The 25,998-nt window shown below is 43.1% G+C and overlaps 1 protein-coding gene across 4 annotated transcripts in view; it reads left to right on the top strand.

Moving 5' to 3' along the window:
• Positions 1 to 25,998, top strand: part of COL4A4 (collagen type IV alpha 4 chain) — a 99,624-nt gene that overhangs the window by 32,072 nt on the left and 41,554 nt on the right. For all 4 annotated transcript variants that reach the window (XM_053306702.1, XM_053306701.1, XM_053306704.1 and 1 more), the window contains exons 7-23: positions 483 to 599; positions 2,484 to 2,552; positions 4,458 to 4,493; positions 5,271 to 5,333; positions 8,711 to 8,746; positions 8,970 to 9,011; positions 10,151 to 10,231; positions 11,724 to 11,777; positions 13,601 to 13,660; positions 14,608 to 14,652; positions 15,079 to 15,132; positions 15,315 to 15,384; positions 15,535 to 15,639; positions 21,070 to 21,234; positions 23,244 to 23,336; positions 23,490 to 23,653; positions 24,068 to 24,140. In XM_053306702.1, coding sequence (XP_053162677.1) covers positions 483 to 599; positions 2,484 to 2,552; positions 4,458 to 4,493; positions 5,271 to 5,333; positions 8,711 to 8,746; positions 8,970 to 9,011; positions 10,151 to 10,231; positions 11,724 to 11,777; positions 13,601 to 13,660; positions 14,608 to 14,652; positions 15,079 to 15,132; positions 15,315 to 15,384; positions 15,535 to 15,639; positions 21,070 to 21,234; positions 23,244 to 23,336; positions 23,490 to 23,653; positions 24,068 to 24,140 — 1,327 coding nt within the window. The remainder of the gene's footprint in view (positions 1 to 482; positions 600 to 2,483; positions 2,553 to 4,457; positions 4,494 to 5,270; positions 5,334 to 8,710; positions 8,747 to 8,969; positions 9,012 to 10,150; positions 10,232 to 11,723; positions 11,778 to 13,600; positions 13,661 to 14,607; positions 14,653 to 15,078; positions 15,133 to 15,314; positions 15,385 to 15,534; positions 15,640 to 21,069; positions 21,235 to 23,243; positions 23,337 to 23,489; positions 23,654 to 24,067; positions 24,141 to 25,998) is intronic.

Genomic DNA, 25,998 nt, shown 5'->3' with positions numbered 1-25,998 from the left:
ATTTTTGGAAAAAATAGTCATGTGTTACAGCTGTGGTCCCTTGCTGTTAGAAACATCTTGCTTCTTGTCCAGCTCATTAAAGTAAAAATGGGGGAAAGGGAGGCTTTAGGCCAAACGGGTTATAGACACGTTTGGCTGGATCTGGCTTTAATTCAGCCTCAGTTTGAGTCAAACTGAACAGGTCTGAATTGGGCCAATACAGTTAGGAACTAGTTTGGCCTATGAAGCTCCACACAGCCCTAAAAGCTACCCAGTTGGGAAGATTTCTCTTTAGTTTTGATTATGGGTCTCATATTGTGCCATTGTGACATGTAAAGTGAAATCTCATTGATCTCAATGAAGAATGATTTTAGCAAACATAACAAATATTGTAAAAGCCAATATACATATATATCACTATATTGCCCAAACATTTTTTAGGTGCAAACATTGTTCTCTCTTTTTAAAATTATTATTATGAATGTGGATTGGGTTTTCCCTAGGGATTGCCAGGACTCGAAGGTCCCAGAGGCAAGCCCGGCTTGGATGGATGTAATGGATCAAGGGGGGAACCTGGATTTCCTGGAGAGGCTGGACACGTTGGACAAAGAGGTTCATTTGTGAGTTGAACTTTATTATGTCCTTATCACAAGTATTGTACAAAAATGGGTGCAGAAAGGTCAGATTCCTCAGTTGTAATGAATGGAGAAGATGTCCTGGGTGAAGAAGATTTGTCCGTATGCTGGGGTTTGCAAAGACAGAAGAGGTTGCTGGCATGACTTGCACTAGCTTTGAGTATCTGGGCTAATCTTTTTTCATCATTCAAGGCCTCTTCTTTCAACATCCTTGATGGTTAAATCCTTGAGCCTTATCAAGGTGGTGCCAAATTATTATGTTACTCTTAGATAGCATTTTATCTTTTCAGAATGGAAAACCCAACACGAATTTTGAAGGAAAGATTTGTGTGTGTTTATTTATTTATTTATTTATTTATTTATTTATTTGATTTATGCCCTGCCCAAACTTACGTCTCTGGGTGGCTATGAGTATGGGCAGCAGGAAATACCAGTCTCTCCGCTGTCACTTTGGAGTCATTATCAGCCCTTAAAACTTTACTTCCTTCTAATAGATAGATAGATAGTATGTATTTATTAAAAATTTCTTGTATACTGCCTCCTCCAAACACTCTAGGCAGTGAACAACAAAAATACCAATACCAATTAAAAATAAATAAATAAAGGGCAAAAGCCTGGTGAAACAGGTGGGTCTTAAGAAGGGCTTTAAAAGCAAATAAGAAGGGGGATGAGCGAATCTTGGCAGGGCGAAGTGTTCCAAAGAAGAGGAACAGCCACAGAGAAGGTCCTCCTATGGGCCCAGGCACCATGCAATACACCAGGGCCCAGGACACGAAGGAGGGCCAGCTGAGAAGACCGCACAGGATAGGATATAACCAGCCGAGAGAGGCAATCGCAGAGATATACAGGTGCCAAATCCATAAGGGTTTTGTAGGTCAAAACTGCACTTTGAATCGGACCCGGAAGCGAACAGGCAACCAGTGCAGCGACCATAAAAGAGGTGTGACATTATCAAATCTATGACCACCCATAAGGAGGCAGGCCTCTGCATTCTGGACTAGTTCAAGCTTTTGAATAGTTTTCGAAGACAACTTTAGGTAGTGCGCGTCACAGTAATCCAAACGAGAGGTAACAAAAGGCATGAGTTACCGTTGCCAGGTACTGCCAGTCGAGAAAAGACCATAGCTAGCAAACCAGCCAAAGCTGGGCAAAGGCACCCCTGGCCACAGCTTCCACCTGCTGTTCAAGCAGGACCTGTGAGTCCAGAAGGACCCCCAGATCGTAAACCGTCTCTCTCAAGGGAAGCGCAACCCCATCAAGAGATAAACTCACACACTGCAATTGGCCAAATCACAAACTGAACAAGAGCAACTTGGTCTTGGAGGGATTTAGCCTGAGCTTGTTTTGGCCCATCCAAGTCCTGTCCTTAGCATAATATGTGCTATGCAGCCAAGTTCAGCTTTGAAGACCGAGGGGTGGCAAGGTTGGAATGAGCCCAGATACAAGTGAAGAAGGGCCCTGCTCCCCTCACCCACCTTCTTCTTCAGAGAGGCATGAGAGAGAAAGGGCAAGCTGTCATTGAGCCAGTGGGCCCCCCTCCCTCAGGGGCCCAGGGCAATTTATTCATATTAGAGCTATGCCCCTGTCTGAATTTCGTCATATTCTTTAGTTATGCTGGATAGGGGTGGTGAGAGAATAGATTTTGTATTTCTTAGATGTAGTCTCACTTTTTGGTTGAACATACATTCCAGAAGCCAAAGTTTAAAATTAAATTTTGGGCGTAAATGAAAGAATATGAATGATATTTTTTTTAAAAAAAAACAACACTGCAATTTTATGTGCATCATCACTTCAGCCTTTGTAAGCAAAATTATAAAGTTATTCTGTAGCAAACCTTCACCAATTAGTTGTTAAATGTGTTCTTTTCAGGGTCTTCCTGGGCAAAAAGGAGAGAAAGGAAATTCCATATATATTTCTGAGTTTGTCAGAGGAGCTCCTGTAAGTGTAATGACACATGGTTATTCAAATAATGTTTAAATGTCAAATAGAGAGGTGTTTAATTGATTTAAGAAGAAATCAATACTTATGCTGAGAAAAGTTTTAAAGATAAATGTCATGTACAAAAAAGAACAAATACTGTAACTGAGGAGGAACAATATTCAGGTTGTTTTGAGAATATGACTTCAATTACGTTTTTTAGATATTTGTAGTAGAAGAGTTTTAATTGGTTTGAGGATTTATCTTATAGTTATAAAAATAACAAAGAAACATGCATTCAAAAGCCTGACTTCAGTTGCTTTCCTGAGGGACTTTTTCATTGGAAATTCTAGAGACCAGAGATAAGCAATTGTCTTTTAACATGTTTTAAAAACATGTTTTAACTGTTACTAGCTGACCCGTGCGGCCGCCGCCGCCCTGCGGGAGCCGAGTGCGGCCGCCGCCGCCTCGCCTCCGCGGCCAGGCCCGGCCAGTCCCACCGCCTCGCCTCCGTGGCCCGGCCAGTCCCGCCGCCTTGCTTCCGCGGCCGGGCCCGGACAGGACAGGCTACCTCTCTTTCTCCTCCCGCCCCCCCCGTCTCCAACGGGGCAGAGTGCGGCCGCCGCCGCCAGCGGGTCTGGCCGGCCCCAGAGTGCCGCCGCCGATGCCGCGGCTGGCCCCAGAGTGCCGCCATCAGGCCCGCCGCCTTGCCTCCGCGGCCGGGCCCAGCCCAGCCAGTCCCGCCGCCTTGCCTCCGCGGCCCGGCCAGTCCCGCCGCCTTGCTTCCGCGGCCGGGCCCAGACAGGCCAGGCTACCTCTCTTTCTCCTCTCGCCCCCCCGTCTCTGGCGGGGCAGAGTGCGGCCGCCGCCGCCAGCGGGCCTGGCCGGCCCCAGAGTGCCGCCGCCGATGCCGCGGCTGGCCCCAGAGTGCCACCATCAGGCCCGCCGCCTTGTCTCCGCGGCCGGGCCCAGCCCGGCCAGTCCCGCCGCCTTGCCTCCGCGGCCGGGCCCGGCCCCGCCGCCTCGCTGGGCCCCGCCGCCTTGCCCCGCCTCGCTGGGCCCGCCGCTCGCTGGGCCCCACCACCACGGCCTGGCCCGCCGCCATCGCTCTGGGCCCACCGCCTCGCCTCGCCCCGCCTCACGGCCGGGGCCGCCGCCACCTTGCTGGGCCCGCCGCCTCGCTGGGCTCCGCCGCCGCGGCCCTGGGCCCGCCGCCTTGCCTCCGCAGCCGCCCAGCAAGCGAATTCTCCTGGGTGTGCTGCCAGCCAATCAGGTGCCCCCTGCAGCCCAGCCAATCAGCTGGGCTGCCGGGACGCATTTCTCCTGGGCACACCCAGGAGAATTATATATATAGATTTTTAGCTTTCAGACTGAAATGCGCACTTAGATGAGACTCCCATGCAGTTCAGCAGATTTTACTCCTGGGTAAACATTTATAGAACTGCAGTGAAATTTGTTTTAATAAATGTTTGTAAAGGCTATTGCCTGCAGCTCTTGTAGCTTGGTAAGATATGAACTTAAAATAGTACAGAATAAATTAGTCATTAAAAGTGGCCAACATCCAGACTAATGTTGCATGGGCTGAAGAGCATTTTCCATTGCACACGGGGTGAGAGGTGATTTTTGCCAGTTCCCCACTTCCCTTCACAGCCACCTATTATGCCTCCTGAAAATACATCCATGAGGATTATATTTCAGGAGGGACAGATGGCTGCAGAGGGAGTTGCAGATCAAAAAAGTTGCTCCCGGTATGACAGAAAATGGTCTTCAGCAACATGATGCTAGTCTGAGCTGGCCAATGCATTAATATAACTAAAAGATCTCTCTGCATGGTTCACTTTGTTATATATATTCCTTGATATAAAGCAGTATGTAGTTACAAAGAAGTATGATATTTTTTTCCTAACAATATGATTATGGTTACAGGGAGATAGAGGGGATCCCGGATCCCGTGGCATGCCTGTAAGTTCCTTCATCAACTTGCTTTCATCTTTGTTTGATTTGTACAATTCACAGAAATCATGAAAATTACTACTACAATGGCGACTGCTACTATTTATATACTGCTTTTCAACAAAAGTTTTCAAAGCCGTTTACATAGAAAAATGAATAATAAATGAGATGGCTCCGTCTCCCCAAAGGTCTCATCATTTTAAAAGATACATCAAAGATATCAACATCCCTCCCTTCTCTTCACAGCTCAGCTTCCTCCTCTCCTCCGGGCCTCAGCTTTTCCTACATCCCCTTTCACAGTTCAGCAACTCTCTCAGGGAAAGCCAGTTGTTATATTTGGGGAACCTCTCCACTTGCTACCAGTCCTATGAAAGAGAGCCATGGGTGCTTTTATATGATTTGTTTGTTGTTGTTTTTCTTTTTAAAATTAGTTTTAGCCCAGTTTTTGTCACTTTTACATTCCTCACAGAATGTATCAAGTTACCTTTTTGCTTTCATTGCTGCCTTCTCATTATCCCCGCTTTAATTTGTATTTCTATTAATGCATAGTTAGCCTGTACATTATGTAACCTAGGAATCCATCTAAAACATTAGTCCTAATGAGAATAAAGTAGCTAGCTGCTAGTGTTTGACTGGAATACTTCCTAGAGGCAATGGGCCAGGTACAAATGACAAAAGCTGTTCTTAGTTGGATTAGATACTGAATCTGTTACATGAAATATTATTTTGATGGAAAATAGAATGTTTCTAGTATTAACTAAAAGGCATTGTGTCATCTGTTCTCAGGGCTCTCGAGGAGAAAGGGGGCCAAGAGGTCCACTTGGATTTCCAGGACAACCAGGCTTACAGGTGTAATGCTAACATTTCTGTCTCTTCATCCCATTATTAGTGTGTTAGGATGGGCTTACCTTCTGTCTGCTCATCTGTTAATTCATCACAGATGTTATTTTTTAGCCTAGCCACCTGTTACAAAATAATGCATTAGCTCCTTAGTGCTATATGTGGATGTATAATAGGGAAATGAGAAGTCTTTTCAAGTTCATTAGCATGTACACATTCACATGTATGAACAGGCAGACATAAAGATCAAGTAGAATCCTAGGGTAGGTAATGTTTTTAATCTTGAGATTGAGAAATACTCTGGAGCTTCAAACTGGTGAATGCTTTAAGAAGCAATCCTAGAAAACATCAGGATGAGACTAGCTATATGAAGAAATTGAAGAAACAGTGTTTCACTTTTGCAGTAGAGTGGTTGAGCCTGTATGATCTATTCAAGGGCCTCAACAAACCTCAACCCAGATGGACCAGAAACTGGAAACAATCCTCTGATAAACTGTACTTGTGATTCCCCCCTCCCACCAGTCTTAGTTTTTCTGCCCTTGACCTTTCCACTGAGTTAAAAACAATGCATTGTTGAATTATTAGAAGTATAATTAGGGATGTGCACAGAACCGGTTCGGAGCCCATTTATGGGCCTCCGAACTGGTTCGAATGACTGGCGGGTCTGCCGGTTCGAAGGTGAGGGGCATACCTTTAAGGGTGGGGGAGGGTGCCCTTAACTCTCCCGTCGCGTTTCCCCACTGGCGCTCCATTTAAAAAGTATCTGTCAGGGTGGCAGTGTTCCTCCCTGCTGCCCTGGTGTCCTCCTTGGCCGGAAGTAACAGGAAGTACCCAGTGTGTGCGCGCATGCCCGGTGTGTGTGTGCACATGTTACACTCGCTCGCATGTTGGGTGGGTGCATGCATGTGCCTGGAGTGTGCACGCGTGCTGGGTACTTCCTGTTACTTCTGGCTGAGGAGGACACCAGGGTGGCAGGGAGGTACACTGCCGCTCCAATGGAGATTTTTAAATGGAGAGCCAATGGAGGAAATACAGTGGGAGGGGTAAGGGTACCCTCCCCCACCCTTAAAGCTATGCCCTCCACCTTCGAACCACCCCCCACTGGTTCCATGCACATTCCTAAGTATGATGTCTGCTGATGTTCTCATGTATCCAATAAACACCAAATGGCGATGGTTATCTGCAATATACATCATTTTTCAAAGCAGTTGTTTATGATGAGCCATGATACACGGTCTGTTATTGTCTTTACTAAATATAAGTTGCAAACCACATGTTGCATTAAGCATGTTATTAGCATTAATACTCTTAACTCTTCCTTACTAATTAGGAGCTGTTAACTCTTCCTTACTAATTAGGAGCTGTGCAGAGAGACACATCTGCACTGGGATCATGGCATTGTGGAGCTTTAACTCTTTGCCCCTGCCATGGTCTCAATCTGGATCGTTCCACTCCTAGGGAGGAAGCTTCTATTGATGCCAATGGGAGCTTCCTTCCTGGGACAAATAGAAGCTGTGCGGGGGGGACCAGGACTGAGGAAGGGTGTGAAATACTGCCCCCCCCCCAATGCTGTGGTCCAGATTCATATTGGCACCCTACCCATGGCTTCTATTTAATACAGAAAAGTTGAGCACATGCTCATGTAGGCCAAACATGTAGTTTGGGGCCAAGATAATATCTGCACCAAGGTGCTTTCCAGCTTACCCGCTCAACAGTTGTAAAATGTTTCAGCGTGGGCAGAGCGCATTGAAACCGTAACTAAAGGCTGTTCTGCAAAGCCACCAGCAGGGGGAGCAGTCTGGCGAAAACTCCAGAATGGGAAAATACTGCTATTTTTTTGTGCTGCAGAGGCGACATTATAGGACTGTACCGCAGCAATAAAATCCAAAAGAAGGCATTGGAAATGTGAATGGAGCCTTGCTGACCGCGCAGGGGCTGCGATGTCAAGACACAGACAGTTCAGAAGCACACTTAACGGACACATAGTGACACTCTTCTGGAGTCCAATCTGGAAAGTGCCCATTAGAAAGCGCCCAGCAGCTAGCACAATCCAAAACTAATTATAATTAACCCTATTTCCAGGACAAGCAGTGAGAATAGTAAATGGGATTGTTACGTCAATGGTATTATTTTTAATACATGTATTTCCTCTTCACTGGCTGCCAGTTAGTTTTGGGCTCAGTTCAAGGTGTTGCTGTTGTTGTTGGTGGCCTTCATCATCATCGATATATCTATATATCTATATATCTATATCTATATCTATATCTATATCTATATCTATATCTATCTATCTATCTATATAGATAGAGAGATAGATAGATACACACACACACACACACACACACACCCCTAATAAGTGCTATGTATAGATTAATTTTTTTTAAAGTCCCTGCCTGCAGGTTCACAATCTGAGAGAGAGAGAGAGAGAGAGAGAGAGAGAGAGAGGAGGGGGAGTTGGGGGAAAACTGAGAACTGGGCAAGCCCTGGGAGAGAGTACACATGCATACGGATATTGCTTCAAGGGGAAATTGCTGCTTCAGGCTGACAGTTTTCAGTGGGAAAATGGGCTGTATGGAAAGAGTGAACCTTCCCCTATGCTGTGGTCCAACCAGGTCCCCCACCCCCAAAAGAATATGGTGTGTTTTGTTTGGTTTTTTTCTTTTCTTTTTTTTTTTTAAAAGAAGCACTTCTAGTTGGAAACTCTCCTTTCTAGCATGTGTTTGCACACATTTCGTTCAGCCCTTTGACAGTATATAAATTAACCTAGGAATAGGAAATCAACAAAAATGAGCAAAACTTTGTGCCAATGAGGAAATGTAAGTGATATTAAAAATGAATTTTTAATAATTCTGTAAAATGAGGGGGAACGAAACCTGGAGTATCAACTTTTAAAAACCCTACACAGCTTGGGACTAGCATTCTTAAATGATGGTCTTCTTTCAAAAGATTATTGATTCAGCCATCATGATATTCCTTCTTATCTTCTGTTACAGAGTTGGAAATTAATTTAAAAATATTCATCTGATTATACAAGCCTTTACCATTCTGCCAAGTGCAGCCTCGTCATTTTCACTCTTATAGCCCAACTTGCACAAACCTCAGCATCTTAGCAATCTCACAGAAATGTCCCAAGAATCCTCTTCATCCTACTCTCAGCCAAAGAAAAAAAAGTGAACAAAATTCTGCAAATTCACAGATGAATCCTCTGCTTAATAGAGGGAAAAGTGCATATATATGTATAGCAGTTGTACAAAGTATTGTGTGCCACCAAAAAGTTAAGAATAACATCAGAGGAGCATGAATGTAGACATAGTGTATGCGGTTTCAGCTCTGTAGCTTTCTGAAGTTGAATTTTGTTATCTAACTCCATTTTTTCTCTCTTGAAGGGTGCTCCCGGTCGCCCTGGTTTGCCAGGCGAACAGGTTAGATACTGTATTGTATGGCAATTTATACAATGTATGCAAAATGTATATTCACATTTGTGTTGAAAAATGCTCCTTTTAGTTACCATGGGACTTGTTTCCAAGTTTTAAACCATAGCCACCTCTTTTAATAGTGAAGTCGGATATTAAATATTGTGTCTTTTTAAAGTCTCTAATCTTATCTTCTTTTCCCGTTTTTCTAAAAAAATAATATTTTCCGTAGGGATATCCAGGTACTGGAGTGGAAGGTCAAAAAGGGGAGCCGGTAAGCAAAGGAGTTAATTAGGAAATTATGACCTGAATATGTAAAAATATTGAATAGCTATGTCAAGGAAGTTAGAGAGGAAAGGCTTCACTTCCTTAGGTTCCTTAAATTTCTTACGGTTGTTAATGAAAAAAATAATGGCTGCTATCCAGACTAACCAACCACAGACACACCAGGTATTTTTGTGTGTAATGGTAGAGGGGCAATTTTCAGTGATCTCCCCTTTTCTCTACAGCAGCTTTCTGCAGAGGCAGGATGTCTTGAAGGCAGGGGGAGCAATGGCAGGAGAGGGGGCATGATTCGTCTCGTGGTTGTGGGCTTCCCAGAAACATCTGATGGACCACTATGGGAAACAGGATGCTGGACTAGATAGGCCTTGGACCTGATCAAGCAAGGCTCTTCTTACGTTCTTATATTCATATGCCTGTGCCTCCTAAAATGATCTCCAGTTTCTTGTCCCACAAATTAGCCTTTCTCTCTCCCTCCTATCTTGTAGCAGAATTATGCCATAGTTCAGAGGGTTTGTCGTTAAAGTCCCTGACTTATTCTGTCAATGTAGCATTTTGTACTAGCTGCAGTGACTGGCTCTGTCTTGCCCAGCTGTTGTAGTTGTGTGCAAGTAGTTCCTGAGGCTTTGGCAGAAGTGAGCAGGCGGGGGGAGTAGCACTTGGAAGCCTTAAGTCTGCCCACCCTGGTCTAAAGGACTACTCAATTTCAATGCGACTACTCAGGAGTAATTTAGTCTGGATGTCAGGCAGTGCTATTTTGTGATTGGTTGCTTAGTTTTGGCAGTTTAATAGATGGACTGGCCCAAATCTAATATTTGAAACTGTAAATCACCCACAGAAATTTAATGTGTGTCCAGAATTATCAAAAAATTGGGCAACACTTTGGTTTCATTTACTACTTTGTACAAGTAAAGGGATGCTAAAATTTCACTTAATTAATTACAAGGATCCCCTTTGAGAGGTGGATAAACCAGTATTATCAGCTGAAGAAGAATGAAGAAGCATGGATAAAGTGATGGCATGAGAAGAAGTTAGAAGAGAATTTCCAGGCTCTTCAAATGTAGAATGAAATTCCTGAGACCAGTGCAATGGTATCCTTCCTTCTATTCACTTCCCCTCTGGTTTTTATAGGGTGATGTGGGACCTCCTGGATCTTCTGGGCAGCCATTATTGGTTGGACCTCCTGGTTCTCAGCTGTTAAAAGGAGAAAAGGTAGGCAAATTGTATGTTCTGCATGTAATCGTAGCATTTGTGTAGAGCAATATTCTTTTATTAATTTATTTGGAAGTCCCAGTGCTTTCATTGAAAAGTACATTTGGGATCACAACTCAGATCCTGAATCCTTCAGATGGATGTGGTTCTGGCACCATATGGGAGGACAACACGTGTTTTACCATTAGAGATGTGCACAAGTCAATTTTTTTAATTCAATTTGTGCCCAAAACAAATCACCCCTGATTTGTTTTGCATCCAAAACAACCCCCTCCAAATCACCCCAGATTCAATTTGTATTTGCTTTGATTCAATTTGGATTTGGACTGATCTGGACCACTTAATAAGGTCCTAGGGGCATCAAATTTGGGTGGTGGGTAGGTCCCCATGGGTGCCAAATTTCATCCAAATATCAAGGCAGTGGGACACTTGGTTGATCTTTAATGGGTTTTTAAAAAGTTTTTACTGATTTCGAACATTTCCGCCATAGGAAACAATGGGGATTCGAACTTGCCATATCCTAACCCTAACATGGATCTCCATTTTTTTAAAAAAGCTAAGCTCTAGCCCTTGTAGAAGTGGAGTTATAGAGCAAAATGTGCAGTCATTATTTTTCAAGTGTTTGGATTCTTTGGTGTATAATAACTTTTCCTCATAATGAATCCCTATGAGGATTCATTGCATGCCTTCATTTCTTCTGTTCATTTTGACTGTCACTAGACAGTGCCAACTGTCAATTGCCATGTGCCAATTACACCCCCACCCCTTGCAAGGTAGTGGGGTATTCATTTTAATTTTTAGGAATATTGAAATGTTTATATTCTTTGGTGTCTAATAACATTTCCTCAGAATGAATCCCTATGAGGATTCATTATACGCCTTCGTTTCTTCTGTTCATTTTGACTATCATTGGACAGAGCCAACTACCACCCACCCGCCCCACACACACACACTGGGGTACTCAGTTTATTTTTTAGGTATTTTTGAAGTGTTTAGATTCTTTGGTGTCTTCATTACAAACCTTCATTTCTTCTGTTCATTTTGACCCCACTGCTTTGCAGGTGGGGGTGGAGAATTAGTGGCATCCCATGTTCCAATTACTCCACCCCCCCAACCCACAAGCTACTGGTTATATTTTAGGAATTTTTGAGGTGTTTAGACTATTTGGTGTGTAATGAATCCTTATAGAGATTTGCACATCCCTAATTACCATAACAGAATCCTGGGCATAGCAAGTGAGGCAAATTCCTTCTGCTATGCTGAGTGACATTTCTACACCCTGGAATAGTATCCACATATTAATGACAGCACTCCACCATGGGTATTACTTGCTCAACTCCCAAAGAGTTGCTGGCATAAAGTAAATTTGCAGAAAAGTTGTATGAATGGTAAGACTCCCATTGATCAAAACACTCTCTGAAACAAATAGACAGTGAAGCAATGTATCAGCTACAGAAAAAGAAGGCTTTTCGTAACATATTTTCACATGTAGGGCATAAAAGGAATGCCTGGATCCATTGGCTCCAAAGGACTGCCTGGCCGCAAAGTAAGTGACATGTTCTTTAATCAAGGTTATATTTCCTAGTGTTGAATGCCTATCTCTTTTATCTCATGACTTCTCCAAAATGCTGAGAAGATCTTTTGCCTGGTTAAATGTTCATTTCCTCTTTATTTATTTACATCAGCTTTGTTTTGTATGCTTATTAGATTAGTTAGTTAAATGTTGATATTATGCTATAGAAATGTTAGTGTGTTTACAAGATGCATGCCTATTTGATATGCCTGTATGGATTTGGTGTATTTGCTGACTTTTATATGTTTATGTTGTTATACTGATTGTTATTTTGATATTGTTGTACTGTATTAATTGTTTTTGTCTCTGTTGTTAGTCACTTTGTATTTTCCTTGAAAAAGAAAAGTGGGATATCAGTCAGAGATGAAATCGGGGGGGGGGGGGATGAAACTGTTATACACCAACATATAAGTTGGTGATCTATTTAGCATATGCATATATTAAATAGATCTATTTAACATATGCATATGTTTTAAAAATTGCATATGCTATACTGCTTTGTTGTTTCTACTTCTGGGTAAAAAACGTGTATGTAAATATATGTGAAATTGACTGAAAAGTGGGCTAGGCCATGTGTGATGAATGGTGCTGTTTTCTGTAACCAAGAGTTATTTCTCCTCCCCGCAATGGATTTACCAACCATCAATCTACCATACCGACCAAGTTCTGCTTCTATATCTTTATTTGAATGCCTTTCCCATGATACCTACATGTAGCCCTGGAATTGGGGTTTGTTTTTTGGCCTGTGATGGATTCCTTGTTGCTACCCCTGCTAACTGGGCAAAGAGACATCTTTAAAGTGCTGATTCTCTTTATATTAGGCAGGGAAGAGCAATTGGCCCTATTCAGCCCCAGCACAACATTTCTCCGGTAGCTGTTGCTGGTGTTTATCATGTGTTTTACAGACTGTAAACCCTTTGGGGACAGAAAGCCGTCTTTCCCTTATTGCTCTTTTTCCATGTCAACTGCTTTGAGTGTGTGCGTGTGAAAAGTGGCATATAAAAATTGTAGAAGTCACAGAGCAGTAATCCAGCTGCTTGAATGGTTCATCTGTTTTAACTTTCCACTTTTTGAATCTTATTTATTTATTTATTTTTGAAGAAATTTTCACTTTTTGAACCATGGTGCCTTGATAGCATGTTTCTCTTTTCTCAGAGCAGTTGAGTTGCTGCTTTTGGTGGAAGAAAAAGCTATCTGTTATGGGGCTGTAAGCACAACTGTTGCTGCCAACAATATATGGTTGTCCATATGGCTTCAGTTCCTTCTTTTTCTGATTATGCATGCTCCAATCACAGACTGTGGCCATGATCCAAATGTATGTGTGCAGCTCTGTTGCCAGATTTGGCTTTTTTAAAGCCAAATTTTGGGTTATGGCCCATTTGACTCACGAGTATACCCCTGAGGTTCTGGCCACCCACAAACTTCCCCCAGATAACTTCAATCTGCTTAAGCTTCCATAGGTACTATCCTGAAGATCTAACAAGAGCTCTTCTATGTGAAAATACCATGATGGCAATTTCCTATAAATAGTTTTCCCACAGATTCCTGGACTACTTTTTAAGTTTGGGGAGTTTAAGAAGCAGTTTAGGGACGTCTTTTGAGAGCAGCTACCAAGAAGGAAGCGCTCAGAAAATCTATATGAATACCTGGATTCTGCACATACACATCTCTAGATCTTTGTTTGAAACCTTACTTGGTGGTAATTCCCATTGAATGCAGTGAGATTTAACTTATGAGTAATATAGGATTGAACTGTTGTGTAGTGCAAGCTCTTTAAATGATGTATTTACTTACAGGGTGCATTTGGAAATGGACAGAAGGGTGAAAAGGGGATTCCTGGCTTTCCTGGAATGCGGGTAAGGGAGTTTCAGATGAAGGCAATTCAATTCCCAACATTTTGGCTTGGATCCAGAGAACCATGAGCAGAAAGAGATATGACATAGGATTGTTCCATGAACTGTCATACAAACATTAGTGGGATAGTTTTTGCACACTGCGTCCCAGTGTATTGGGAGCTGCATTGCTGTCCAAGAAACATGGTGACTCTGGCATGCTAACTAGACATGTGACCTCTAAGCTTGTTTTTTTTTTAACTTTTGCTATTGTTTTTATCTCCTTATTAACCGCCCTGGGATCTTAGAATGAAGTGCTATAAAAATTTAAATAATAAATAAATGGTGAACATATATGCTGCAGCACATAAACCTTAGTGGGCCATTAAAAGGTTTTTGAAAAGAGCTTGTGCAAACAGAGGAATTTCTCTGAATTTGGGGTCACCTTTCTCATGCAACAGTTTCCCACCAAGTCAGAAACAGCTTTCTCATGAACGGAAGAAGCTTTCCACTAGCAGAAGGGCAGCTTTGGATCCAAGCCTTTGTTTATAGAATAATAGAAAGGGCATTGAACTATTCTAGAATATTATTATCAACAATATTTTAAAATTATTTACTAACATCCTCTATGCATTGCTTAATTCCTACAAAAATCTGTTCAAGTTTTCTACCATGATTTTAAGAATCTTTGTGACAAACTGGCCCTCATGTTGCACGGCATTATGTGGGTGTTTCCCATCTTCCTGCACTGCTGTGGACACCTAAGGAAGCACTGGCAGTTTTGTGTAAAAGTGCAAGCATGCAAATACATTGGAAACATTGCACCTTTTCTGAATCACAAACAAGAATGCACAATTTGTCATGTACAATATTATGCTAGCACAAGACTGGTTAGGATGTGGGCCAGTGTCTTTAACATCAATGTCAAAGAAGTTCCTAATATAATTTTAAATCCTTTTTCTTTACTGTAGGGAAGTCCTGGTTCTTACGGATCTTTTGGTTTTCCAGGAAACAAGGTAGCATATATTAAAATTACATTGCATCGATTAATTGCTGAAATGAATATAGATACAGGGACTACACAGAGATTATATCTATGGCACACACACCTTCCATAGTAATATAATTTATTTATTGTTTTAGATTTCTAATATGACTATTAGACATGATGATTGTAGTCTGGATCTGAGCCAGCAAGTATTGAGGCTTAATTTGAAGCATATGATTAGTCCCAGATTAACCAATTTAAGCACAGTTATCTGGGAGTAAGCTCCATTGAACAAAATGGGGTGTACTTCTAAGTAAACATTCATAGGAATTCATTATTGGTTTTTAAAAACAGTTTTATATTGTCAAGTCTTACATAGTTATTCCCATTAATGTCAGTGGAACATATTTGCATGCTAATTGTACTTGAGAAATGAAAATATTATTTGCTTCAGGGTGAGACTGGAATTGCTGGATTTCCTGGACAAGATGGCTTTTCCGGCATAAAGGTAAGCTCTCAAATGCTTTTTCTGTCTGAGTTAATATCACGGTTATACTGCATACTTACCATGCCTTAGCAAGAAAGGAGTGTGTGTGTCATTTTAATACCATTACATTTCTCTATCACAGTTGCTTGTTTTCTGTGGGCTCCTATATTTATGCTGTCATGTAAACCCAATAATTGTTGCAGGGAGACACTGGAGATATAGGGCTAACAGGTCCACCAGGACCTCGAGGAACACCACGCGTTGGAATAAAAGGTTTAAGTTTTATTATATGTGTATTAATATAATATTAATAATATAATTAATGATGTATAATAATAATAATATGCTATAAGAATTAATAATATAATTAAATAATAATCACCATCATTTTTAAAACACCACATTTTCATTTCTCTTATACAGGACTTGAAGGAGATCTTGGAAACCCTGGAGCTTCTGGAGATGTAGGAGCAGATGGGTTCCCAGGCCTCTCAGGAGCTAAAGGAAGGCCAGGGGAAGATGGAGCCAGTAAGAAATATTTAGTTGCATTTTTAAAGATTTATTTTTTAAAGTCATATTGTATGATGTACAGACTAACTCAGCATTCATGTTGCTAATGCTGTACTGGTCCTAAGAGGCAGGGGTGATTTTTATTGATCTCCCCTTCCCTTTAAAGCTCACTGTGAATCCAGAAAATATGTCCCTGAGGGCTGCATGACTCTCAGGGACATATTTTGAGGAATCACAATGGGCTTTAGAGGAAAGGGAAGATTAACAAAAATCGCCCTTCCTTTGTAGCATGCAGGCAGCATCGCTACACCAAAGCTTCTTTAGTCCGGATGTTTGCCATTGTACTTTTCCTTGTAAAGGTTGTGATGAAAGCACCTGGGGAAAAATTTGAGCCAGGCCCAAACCGGTTCAGCCTCGAGCTGAACTGGGGCCCAACTCGACATGCACAGAAATGAACCTGGCCCAGTTTGGTTTGAGTCTGGTTTGATTCGAACCAAACTGTGCTTCCCAGTTCCATACTCTTGCATCCCAACTTTTGTATTGAAATGTTTTCATACTAGGATTTTATATAGAAGAGTTATTTGCCTGTTTTTAACATGATGTTATTTGGCACATTTTAGATAATGATATGGGTAGCTGGAAAAGTGGCTTTTAAAGGAATTTGCATATACAGACATCTTACAAAAGGTCTGATTTTTTAAAACATGTATGTCAAGGAAGTTATAGCAGACTACTAGGGATGTGCAAATTGGCTTGAGGTCAAGGCGGTTCGCCATTGAATCAGGCTGGTTCGATGGCTTGCCCTTGAGCCAAACCAGGCCTGTTTCAATCTCAGGCCGAACCTCGCAGGGAGGGCTAGTGGGTTCTAATATCTATCTATCTATCTATCTATCTATCTATCTATCTATCACATTTTTATACCACCCAAAATGTTAGTTCTCTGGCGGTTTACAAGACAATAAAACCCAATAAAAAGATTAACACATTAAAATTTAAAATGTTAAAACTATTAAAACACAGTTAAAACAATGTCTAATTAAAAGCCTGGGCAAACAAATGTGTCTTGACTGCCTTTTGAAAAGTTGTAAGAGATGGGGAGGCTCTTATTTCAGCAGGGAGCGTGTTCTAAAACTCTGCAGCAGCAGCAGCAGAGAAGGCCCATCCCCGAGTAGCCACCAGACGATCCGGTGGCAACTACAGATGGACCTCTCCGGATGATCTCAATGTGTGGTGTGGTTCATAGCAAAGAAGGCGTTCTCTTAAATACCCAGGCCCCAGGCTGTTTAGGGCTTTATAGGTTATAACCAAAACCTTGTACTTTGCCTGGAAACCTATCGGCAGCCAGTGTAGATCTTTTAAGATAGGAGTGATATGGTCTCTCCGAGATGACCCAGAGACCAATCTGGCTGCCGCATTCTAGACTAACTGCAGTTTCCGGACTATGTATAAAGGCAGCCCCACATAGAGTGCATTGCAGTAGTCAAGTCTGGAGGTGACCAGCAGATGTACTACTGTTCTGAGGTCATTTATCTCAAGAAATGGACGCAGCTGGCATATCAGTCAAAGCTGATAAAAGGCACTTCTGGCCACTGACTCAACCTGGGACACCAGGGAGAGTTTTGTGTCCAGAAACACCTCCAGACTGCGTACCTGTTCCTTCTGGGGAAGTGTGACCCCATCCAGAATGGGCAGATCAAAATCATCTCCTGAGTTCCAACCCGGCAAAATAAGTACCTCTGTCTTATCTTGATTCAGCCTCAGCTTGTTACCTCTCATCCAGCCCATCACTGCCTCCAGGCAGGCATTTAGGGAGTTTACGCTTTCTCCTGATGATGCTGACATGGAGAAATAGATTTGGGTGTCATCAGCCTACTGATAACACCCTGCATCAGATCTCCTGATGAGCTCTCCCAGCTGTTTCATGTAGATGTCAAACAACATCAGAGACAATATGGAGCCCTGAGGGACACCATACCGAAGTTCAGTTTTTGAAGAACCCCCAACCCCCTCAGCCGCTCCAGAAGGATACTATGATCAATAGTATGAAAAGCTGCTGAGAGGTCCAAAAGGACTAACAGAGTCACACTTCCTCTGTCAATTCTCAATTGTAGATCATCCATCAGGCCGACCAAGGCAGTCTCCACCCCATAGCCTACCCGAAAGCTGGTCTGAAACAGTTCTAGATAATCATTTCCATCCAAGACTGCCTGGAGTTAGGAGGCCACCACCCTCTCAATTACCTTGCACAGCCACGGAAGGTTTGAGACAGGGCTGTAGTTGCTCAACTCTGAGGAATCCAAAGCAGGCCTCTTCATAAGTGGTCTAATAATTGCCTCCTTAAGGCAAGGAGGCATCCTGCCCTCCCTCAGTGAAGCATTTATGATCTCTTCTAGGCCTTCTGCAACAACCTCCCTGCCAGATAGTATTAGCCATGTCGAGCAAGGGTCAAGAGAACAGGTGGTAGGCCGCATTGCTCCAGGCAGCTTGTCCACATCCTCATGAGTCACACACTGAAACTGATCCAGCCTAACCACATGAGAGGCATCACTGGACACTTCCGATTCAGACACTGCAGTAATTGTGGTGTCTAAGTCCAAGTCGGCCCGAATATGAGAGATTTTCTCCACACAAAAATCATTTAACACGTCACAGCGGGTAATAGATGGTTCCAAATTCTGATTCAAGGGAGGAGGGGCACTCACTAGCCCTCTCACAACCCTGAACAACTCCACTGGACGTGAACTTGCAAATGCAATACAGGCCAAAAAGAATCGCTTCTTTGCCACCCGTATAGCCAGAGCATAGATCTTCAAATGTGCTCTATGCTGTAATCTGTCGGATTCAAGTTGAGTCTTCCTCCACTTGCGCTCCAGTTGTCTACGTCACTGCTTCAGCCCCCATAGTTCTTCCATATACCAAGGGGCCAATTTTGAAGCGGGTCGGAGAAGACACTTAGGTGCGATCATGTCTACTGCCCTGGTGAGCTTGCTGTTCCAGTTCTCCACCAGGGCATTAACAGGATCATCGGCAGAGCCAACACTAAATCCCTCCAAGGCTTTTTGGAACCCTATTGGATCCAATAACCTTCTCGGGTGGATCATTCTAATGGGTCACTTGCCCCTGCGAAGGTGGGGTGTGACTGTGAGTCCAATCTTAACCAGATGGTGGTCCATCCATGACAATGGGGAAATCACAGGGGAAATCACAGGAAATCACACACACACACACCCATTTTCAGGCCTTTTCGACCCTCTCCCTTCATGTGGTGGCCATTTTGAAGGCTGCCGCTCGTGTGTGCCTGGGTCATGCAAATTTTCTTAATTTTTTTTAAAAAACAAAAACTTCTAGGAACCCCACCCCTTTGAGCCAGGCCCAAACCGGTTCAGCCTCAAGCTGAACTCAGGCCTGACTCGACATGCACAGAACTGAACCTGGCTCGGTTCAGTTTGAGTCTCGTTTGATTCGAATCAAACTGAGCTTCCCAGTTCCATGCACAGCCCTACAGACTGTTTTTCAGTTCCTCAAGGTTGTGTAAACAATCCAGTAACCTGTGCAAGTGGCCCCTATTAAAACCAAGTTAGGCTTACTGAGCTAGGCGAGTATGCTCTTGAAATGCTTGAACTTGAAAAGTTGATGTATGGACTATCAAGGAAAGGACTTGATTATTCTCCCCCGCTTTTTTACTCAGCATTTTTTTAAAAAAATTATTGAGTTACAGATGGAACAATAGATTTGTTGAAATATGATGACACCAAATTATTTGCAGATGGCACCAAACTTTTTAGGGCAGTGAAATCCAAAACAGATTGTGAGGAGCTACAAAAAGATCTCTCCAAACTGGGGAGTGGGTGACAAAATGGCAAATGTGATTCAGTGTTGGCAAGTGTAAAGTGATACACATTGGGATGAAAAACCCCAATTCCAAATATATGCTGATGGGATCTGAGCTGTTAGTGACTGACCAGGAGAGGGATCTGGTTTTGTGGTGGACAGCTCATTGAAAGCATTGACTCAATGTTCGGCAGCTGTGAAAAAGGCCAATTCCGTACTAGAGATCATTAGGAAGGGGACTGAAAATAAAAAATGCTAATATTATAATGCCCTTATACAAAACTATGGTGTGGCCACACTTGGAGTACTATGTACAATTCTGGTCACCACATCTAAAAAAGGACGTTGTAGAACTGGAAAAGGTGCAGAAGAGGGCAACCAAGATTATCAGGGGCCTAGAGCGCCTTCCTTATGAGGCAAGGCTACAGCACCAGGGGCTATTTAGTTTAGAAAAAAGATGACTGCGGGGAGATGTGATAGAGGTCTATAAAATCATGCATGGTGTGGAGAAAGTGAATAGAGAGAGATTTTTCTCCTTCTCACATAACACTCACTTCATGGTCATCCCATGAAATTGTTTGCCAGGAAATCTAGGACCAACAAACGGAAGTACTTTTTCACACAATGCATAATCAATTTGTGGAATTCTCTGCCACAAGATATAGTGACAGCCAACAACCTGGATGACTTTAAGAGCAGTTTGGATAGCTTCACAGAGGAGAGGTCTATCGATGGCTACTAGTCTGAGGGCTATAAATTCAATCAGTCAATCAATCAGTATAGGCCACCTCCAGCCTCAGAGGCAGGATGCCTCTGAGTCCCAGTTGCAGGGGAGTAAGAGCAGGAGAGAGGCCATGCCCTCAAATCCTGTCTGTAGGCTTCCAGCAGCATCCGGTGGGCCACTGTATTCTGTAATTCAGCATCCACTGTAAACAGGATGCTGAATTAGATGGGCCTTGGGCCTGATCCAGCAGGGCTGTTCTTATTAACATCCCCGTATATATTAAGTCTCCTATTGCGCTTATATCCTGCTGATATCTGGTGCTATAAAAATAATATGAACCTACATCTGTTTTCATATTAACGATGGATTAAATAATTAGAGCGGGAGTGGGACATGAAGTTTTGTTCACATATTCCCAAGAGAAGAAACAGTCAGCAAGGTCAGGCTAGGGTAGGGTCTCTGGAATATATTAAAAGGTTGTAAATTAAATTGGCAAAGGTATTTCCTGCTAATTTTCAGGAATTAAGTTTAATTTTTAAAATGTGCTCTGGTCTGTTTATGTGGGCGGAGAATGAATTGCAGAAACATGATGAAACGAAGATGCCCTATTTTTGCTGGGGCACATGGCACATGAAGAAAGTGGTTTGTGGCCACAATTGGAGAAATCAGTGATAGGGGAAAGAGGAGGAGTCTGAAGGTCAATGAAGCGGCTTCTCTGTGCCATACAGAAAAGGAAATATTACTTTTAAATATTCCAAAAGCTCAAATAATTTGGGTTTTATAAGGCTCTGCCTCCAAGCACAGCTTCTCCCACAGGTACTTTGTGAACAGTTCACTTCTAACTAAGGGCTAATTGGAAGGCTCAATAATGTGTGTCCCCCCCCCCACTTTAGGCCTCCCAGGTCCCAAAGGTGCACAAGGAGTACAAGGTCCTCAAGGCTCTCAAGGTGACCCCGGTCCTCCTGGTATATCTGAAACAGCTCCAGGAAGGCCAGGATCTCCAGGATCACCAGGTTTTCCAGGAGCACCGGGAAACCAGGGCTTGCCTGGACCACCTGGTAAGATAAGCAAAATACTTTAAGCATTGCTTAGGAACAACTATCGTTAATCACTGTGGGTATTAGTGAAGACTAAATACAAAGGATGTTTCCAATAGCATTTGCTCCATGCTACTGCATTTGAGTACAATATACAGGTGAAACTCGGAAAATTAGAATATTGTGCAAAAGTCCATTAATTTCAGTAATGCAAATTAAAAGGTGAAACTGATATATGAGACAGATGCATTACATGCAAAGCGAGATAAGTCAAGCCTTAATTTGTTATAATTGTGATGATCATGGCGTACAGCTCATGAAAACCCCAAATCCACAATCTCAGAAAATTAGAATATTACATGGAACCAGTAAGACAAGGATTGAAGAATAGAACAATATCGGACCTCTGAAAAGTATAAGCATGCATATGTATTCAGTACTTGGTTTGGGCCCCTTTTGCAGCAATTACTGCCTCAATGCGGCGTGGCATGGATGCTATCAGCCTGTGGCACTGATGAGGTATTATGGAAGACCAGGATGCTTCATTAGCGGCCTTCAGCAATTCTGCATTGTTTGGTCTCATGTCTCTCATCCTTCTCTTGGCAATGCCCCATAGATTCTCTATGGGGTCAGGTCAGGCGAGTTTGCTGGCCAATCAAGCACAGTACACTGTATACTTTTCAGAGGTCCAATATTGTTCTATTCTTCAATCCTTGTCTTGGTTCCATGTAATATTCTAATTTTCTGAGATTGTGGATTTGGGGTTTTCATGAGCTGTACGCCATGATCATCACAATTATAACAAATTAAGGCTTGACTTATCTCGCTTTGCATGTAATGCGTCTGTCTCATATATCAGTTTCACCTTTTAATTTGCATTACTGAAATTAATGGACTTTTGCACGATATTCTGATTTTCCGAGTTTCACCTGTATACTTATTAAATGGAACAGTTTTTAATTTCTCTGCATAGCAAGGATCATGTTTTTATAAATTGTAGAAACAATTCCATTCCATTAGACTGTTTCATTTTACAAATTGTATTCTTAAGGCATAACTACACATTTTGCTTCCACCATTTCCTTCAACGCTGGCTGACTGTTCTCCAGGGCAAAGTGAGACCAAGAGGGCACAATTTCCAGCAAAGCAGCAGCAGGTAGGAGGAAGGCACTTAACTCTTTCCCCCTCCAGCAGGTGCTTCAAATCAATGTTAACATTGGAAATGTGGGTCTAGAACTTGAGCTTGCGGGAAGGCAGAAGGTGAGGGAAAGATTAAGTGCTCTCTATCTTGTTGTCTGCTGGAAATCATACTTTCCTGGTCCTGTTTTGCCTTGGAGAAGGGGAGGCTGAGCTTTGAAGATGAATAATGGAAAAACATGTTGTAGTGTCACACTGAAGTCTGTTGTTTTTTATGTGGAAATTAGGAAGAAATATCTGTCTAAAGGAATCATTATTCTATCCTCTCCAGCCACTGACTCTTCTATTTCTGTATATTCCAAATTAATGTTACATGTTCAGCAACATGTGGTGTTTGGAAACTGTAGTAAGAGATACTGTGCTACATAAGATAACATAAGCTATAACTTTGTTGCCCCAAAGTTATACATGAAAAGAAGATGAGGAGAGATGGATAGACAGAGGAGGATTCAGCCACGGACCTTGGGGATTAGGTCTTTGGCCTCCTGTCTCTGGGGGGGGGGGTGTCCAAATGTTCGGGGGGGCCTTCCCAGAGCCCCACCACTGCCCCATGCCCGCCACGTCAGTTAAATCTTTTTAAAAAACCCTTTTAACTGTCTGCCGCTGCGCAATGGGGAATAGGAGCACTGGGGCAGCCACTCAAGGGGAAACCAAGGCAGGGGAAGCGGCAGTGGCAGCAAGAGCTCCTTCCCTCAGCCCACCTGCATCCCAAATGACAGATTGGGCCGTTTTCAGCCCATTTAGGGGCTCTCTCTCTTTAGGCCTGAAATGACCTGAATTTTGAAAAGGGCAATCAATTTCACTTGTAAAGTATGTCTTTATTTGAAATCAAGGTGTGACTTGTAATGGGAGAGGGGCCCCTGGACAACCTGGATCCCAAGGCCTGAGGGGGCCACCAGGAGATAGAGGTGAAAAAGGAGAGAGAGGCAAGTATGCATCCTTCAGGGAGCGGGTGGCTCCCTTCTATCCACATCATGTAATCTAAGCATGTCTTTGAACCAAAGTTAACTATCATTTTGCTTTGTAACTGCAGTTTTAGTAACTGGTTCAAATGCTTTGTTTTCTTGGTGCCTATATAGGGGGTCCAGGTACCTGCTTATGTGGCCCTGGCCCATATGGCATACCTGGAATACGAGGCCCACAAGGTAGTCCAGGGAGAAAAGGAGAAGTGGGATTACCTGGAAAATATGGAAGAAAAGGAGATCCAGGTTTACCTGGTGCTATAGGACAACCAGGTCCCCTAGTGAGTAGCCCTAGTCAATATGTCGTATTCTGATTTCCTAGAATGAAATTAACATTATTGCTTAAATTGTTTGTTCTTCTTCATTATATTTTGTCAAGTTTTAGACTGTTGATTTGTGTGGCTTTGTTAGAGCAGTTTATCACAAGAACAATTCATTAGGCTAGCTTTAATATCTTCATGAGTATTTGCTATGGGGGAATTCAGCTGTCACCTGGATGAGCAGTGTTCTCAGCTTGGACAGCATAGATCTTCTCTAAGGTGGGAAGTGGTGGAAGGGGTCACTGTGTTCTTTCCAGAGCTACTGCCTCTTATCCTGCCTGCCTACTAGTGTGTTATGCTCTCAGAGTTCACCTGTTAATTACTGTGATTAATTGCTTGAACTTGCTATAACTTATTTATTTTTTAAATTCTAAGGGAATACGAGGTTCATATGGTCAGACTGGTGAGAAAGGAGATAAGGGTGACCCAGCCAGAATAAGGATCAAAGGTAAATGTTCAGCTTATTGTATCTATGATATTTTTTTAAGACTTGGGAGCTTCTTGTTGAGTTACTGCCAAATATTGTATTGTACCATATTTATCCGAATAGAAAATGACTGAATTTAAGACAACCCCTTAAAAAAAATAGAGGTTAGATATATTAGAAGTTAGAATTTCAAAGCATTGCTCTTAGCACTGCAGTAACCTCTACTGACCACTAGAGGTATGTGTTTGGTTCAAGTCTGTACTGGGTTCGAACAGAACCAGTCATGTTTTGGTTTTGCCCCCCTGAACAGACCCCGGCTAGGCTCAAATTTGAGCTCATCTGGGGGTTCTAACATTTAAAACAATTTTTTTCTACCGCCTCTGGCCTCTGGTGGTTCCCCCTCCCCGCCATTGGCCTCTCCTTGGTCTCAAAACAGCTCTGTTTGGGTGGTTTCCGACCTCTTCTGGACAGTTTTTGGCCCATTCTGGGCTTTGCGCTGGAGGTGGCCATTTTGGAGGCAGTACTCATGTGTACTGGCCATTTGTGTGACCCCAGTCATGCAGATGGCCAGTGCACATGTGCATCAGGCTCCAAAATGGCTGCCGCCAACACAAAAAGGTCAGAATGGGCCGAATAATTCCCAAATTGGGCCGTTTTGAGACTGGGGTTGGCTAGCAGGTGGATGGGGAACTACCAGAGACCCCACTGTGGTTGCAGCAGTGCCCCCTGGAGGCAGTGAGTTCTTAAAAAAAAGTTTTGATGTTAGAACCTCCAGAATGGCTGGGCCTGGTTCAGCTTGAGGGCAAGCCGAGGGCAAACCCTTGAGCAGGCACAGTGCGATGTCAAGTTGGCTCAAGGTTGAGCCGGTTTGCACATCCCTACTCGTTCACACATCCCTACTCGTGAAACCGAAGTTAAATGGGGCAGAGGTTAGAACGCCATTATGTCCGAACTTGTGAAACCACATTTTCGGTCTGAAAGCAATCTGCAGTTTGCCTCACCAAACTCCAATTTGGATCTTCAGTTTGCACAAAGTTTTGCCACTGAGGCCTGAGGTTTGGCCACTGGAGGGTTACGCCTGAACCTGGATGCCACCATAACTGTGGTTTCGTTCTGATTTTGGAACTGCAATCATAGAGGTGGCTGAACAGACCTGCTCAGGGATGCAGCTGTTCTCAGCCACAGTGCCACCATCCTCCCCTCTGTTCCTCATTCTGTCTGGTAACAATGATGCACACAGAGATTTTAAAGAGACAAAACCCTTTCAGCTATTCCCGGTTTCTTGCCGCTGAAACACGCCCCGGTGGGGGGGGGAGAAAGATGGGGACATTGGATGGTGGGAAGGTGGTTCCACCTACAACTGCACATGTCTCACCACTCTAAATGAGTGTGCACCCTGGTGTGCTGCATTTGCGCACTCCAGCAGGGCCCCCTCAAATTGGTAGCGGTGCTCCACAAAAGTTGCCTAGTGCTTTTGTACCATACCCAGCAATGCGCCTTGCAGAACGGCCCATGCTGTTTTCCCACCCACACCCAACAAGGGTGGCCTAGCATAGGAAAAGTGTTTCCTTTACTACCGGATTATACTCTTCTGTGTGATGACTTTAATGCTTCTCCTCACACCCCTTCAACAAAACATAGATTATACCTGTATTACCTGAAAGGAAAAGTCCTCTGAATTTAAGGTGGCCCCCTGATTTCTAGCATCAAATAACCCAGAAAAAAACATAGTCTTGGATTCAAGTAAATATGGTATTATGCTTGTATTGGAGAAGACTTGTCCATAACAGTACATTATGTAGCCTGCAACCAGCATGCAAAACACAAAGGCATCAAGGGGAAAGCAAGAGGGGAACAGAGACAGTCGAAGACATACTAT

Source organism: Hemicordylus capensis, chromosome 3, assembly GCF_027244095.1.
Source record: "Hemicordylus capensis ecotype Gifberg chromosome 3, rHemCap1.1.pri, whole genome shotgun sequence".
Classification (NCBI taxonomy): domain Eukaryota; kingdom Metazoa; phylum Chordata; class Lepidosauria; order Squamata; family Cordylidae; genus Hemicordylus; species Hemicordylus capensis.
This window is presented reverse-complemented; position numbering and strand designations above follow the sequence as displayed.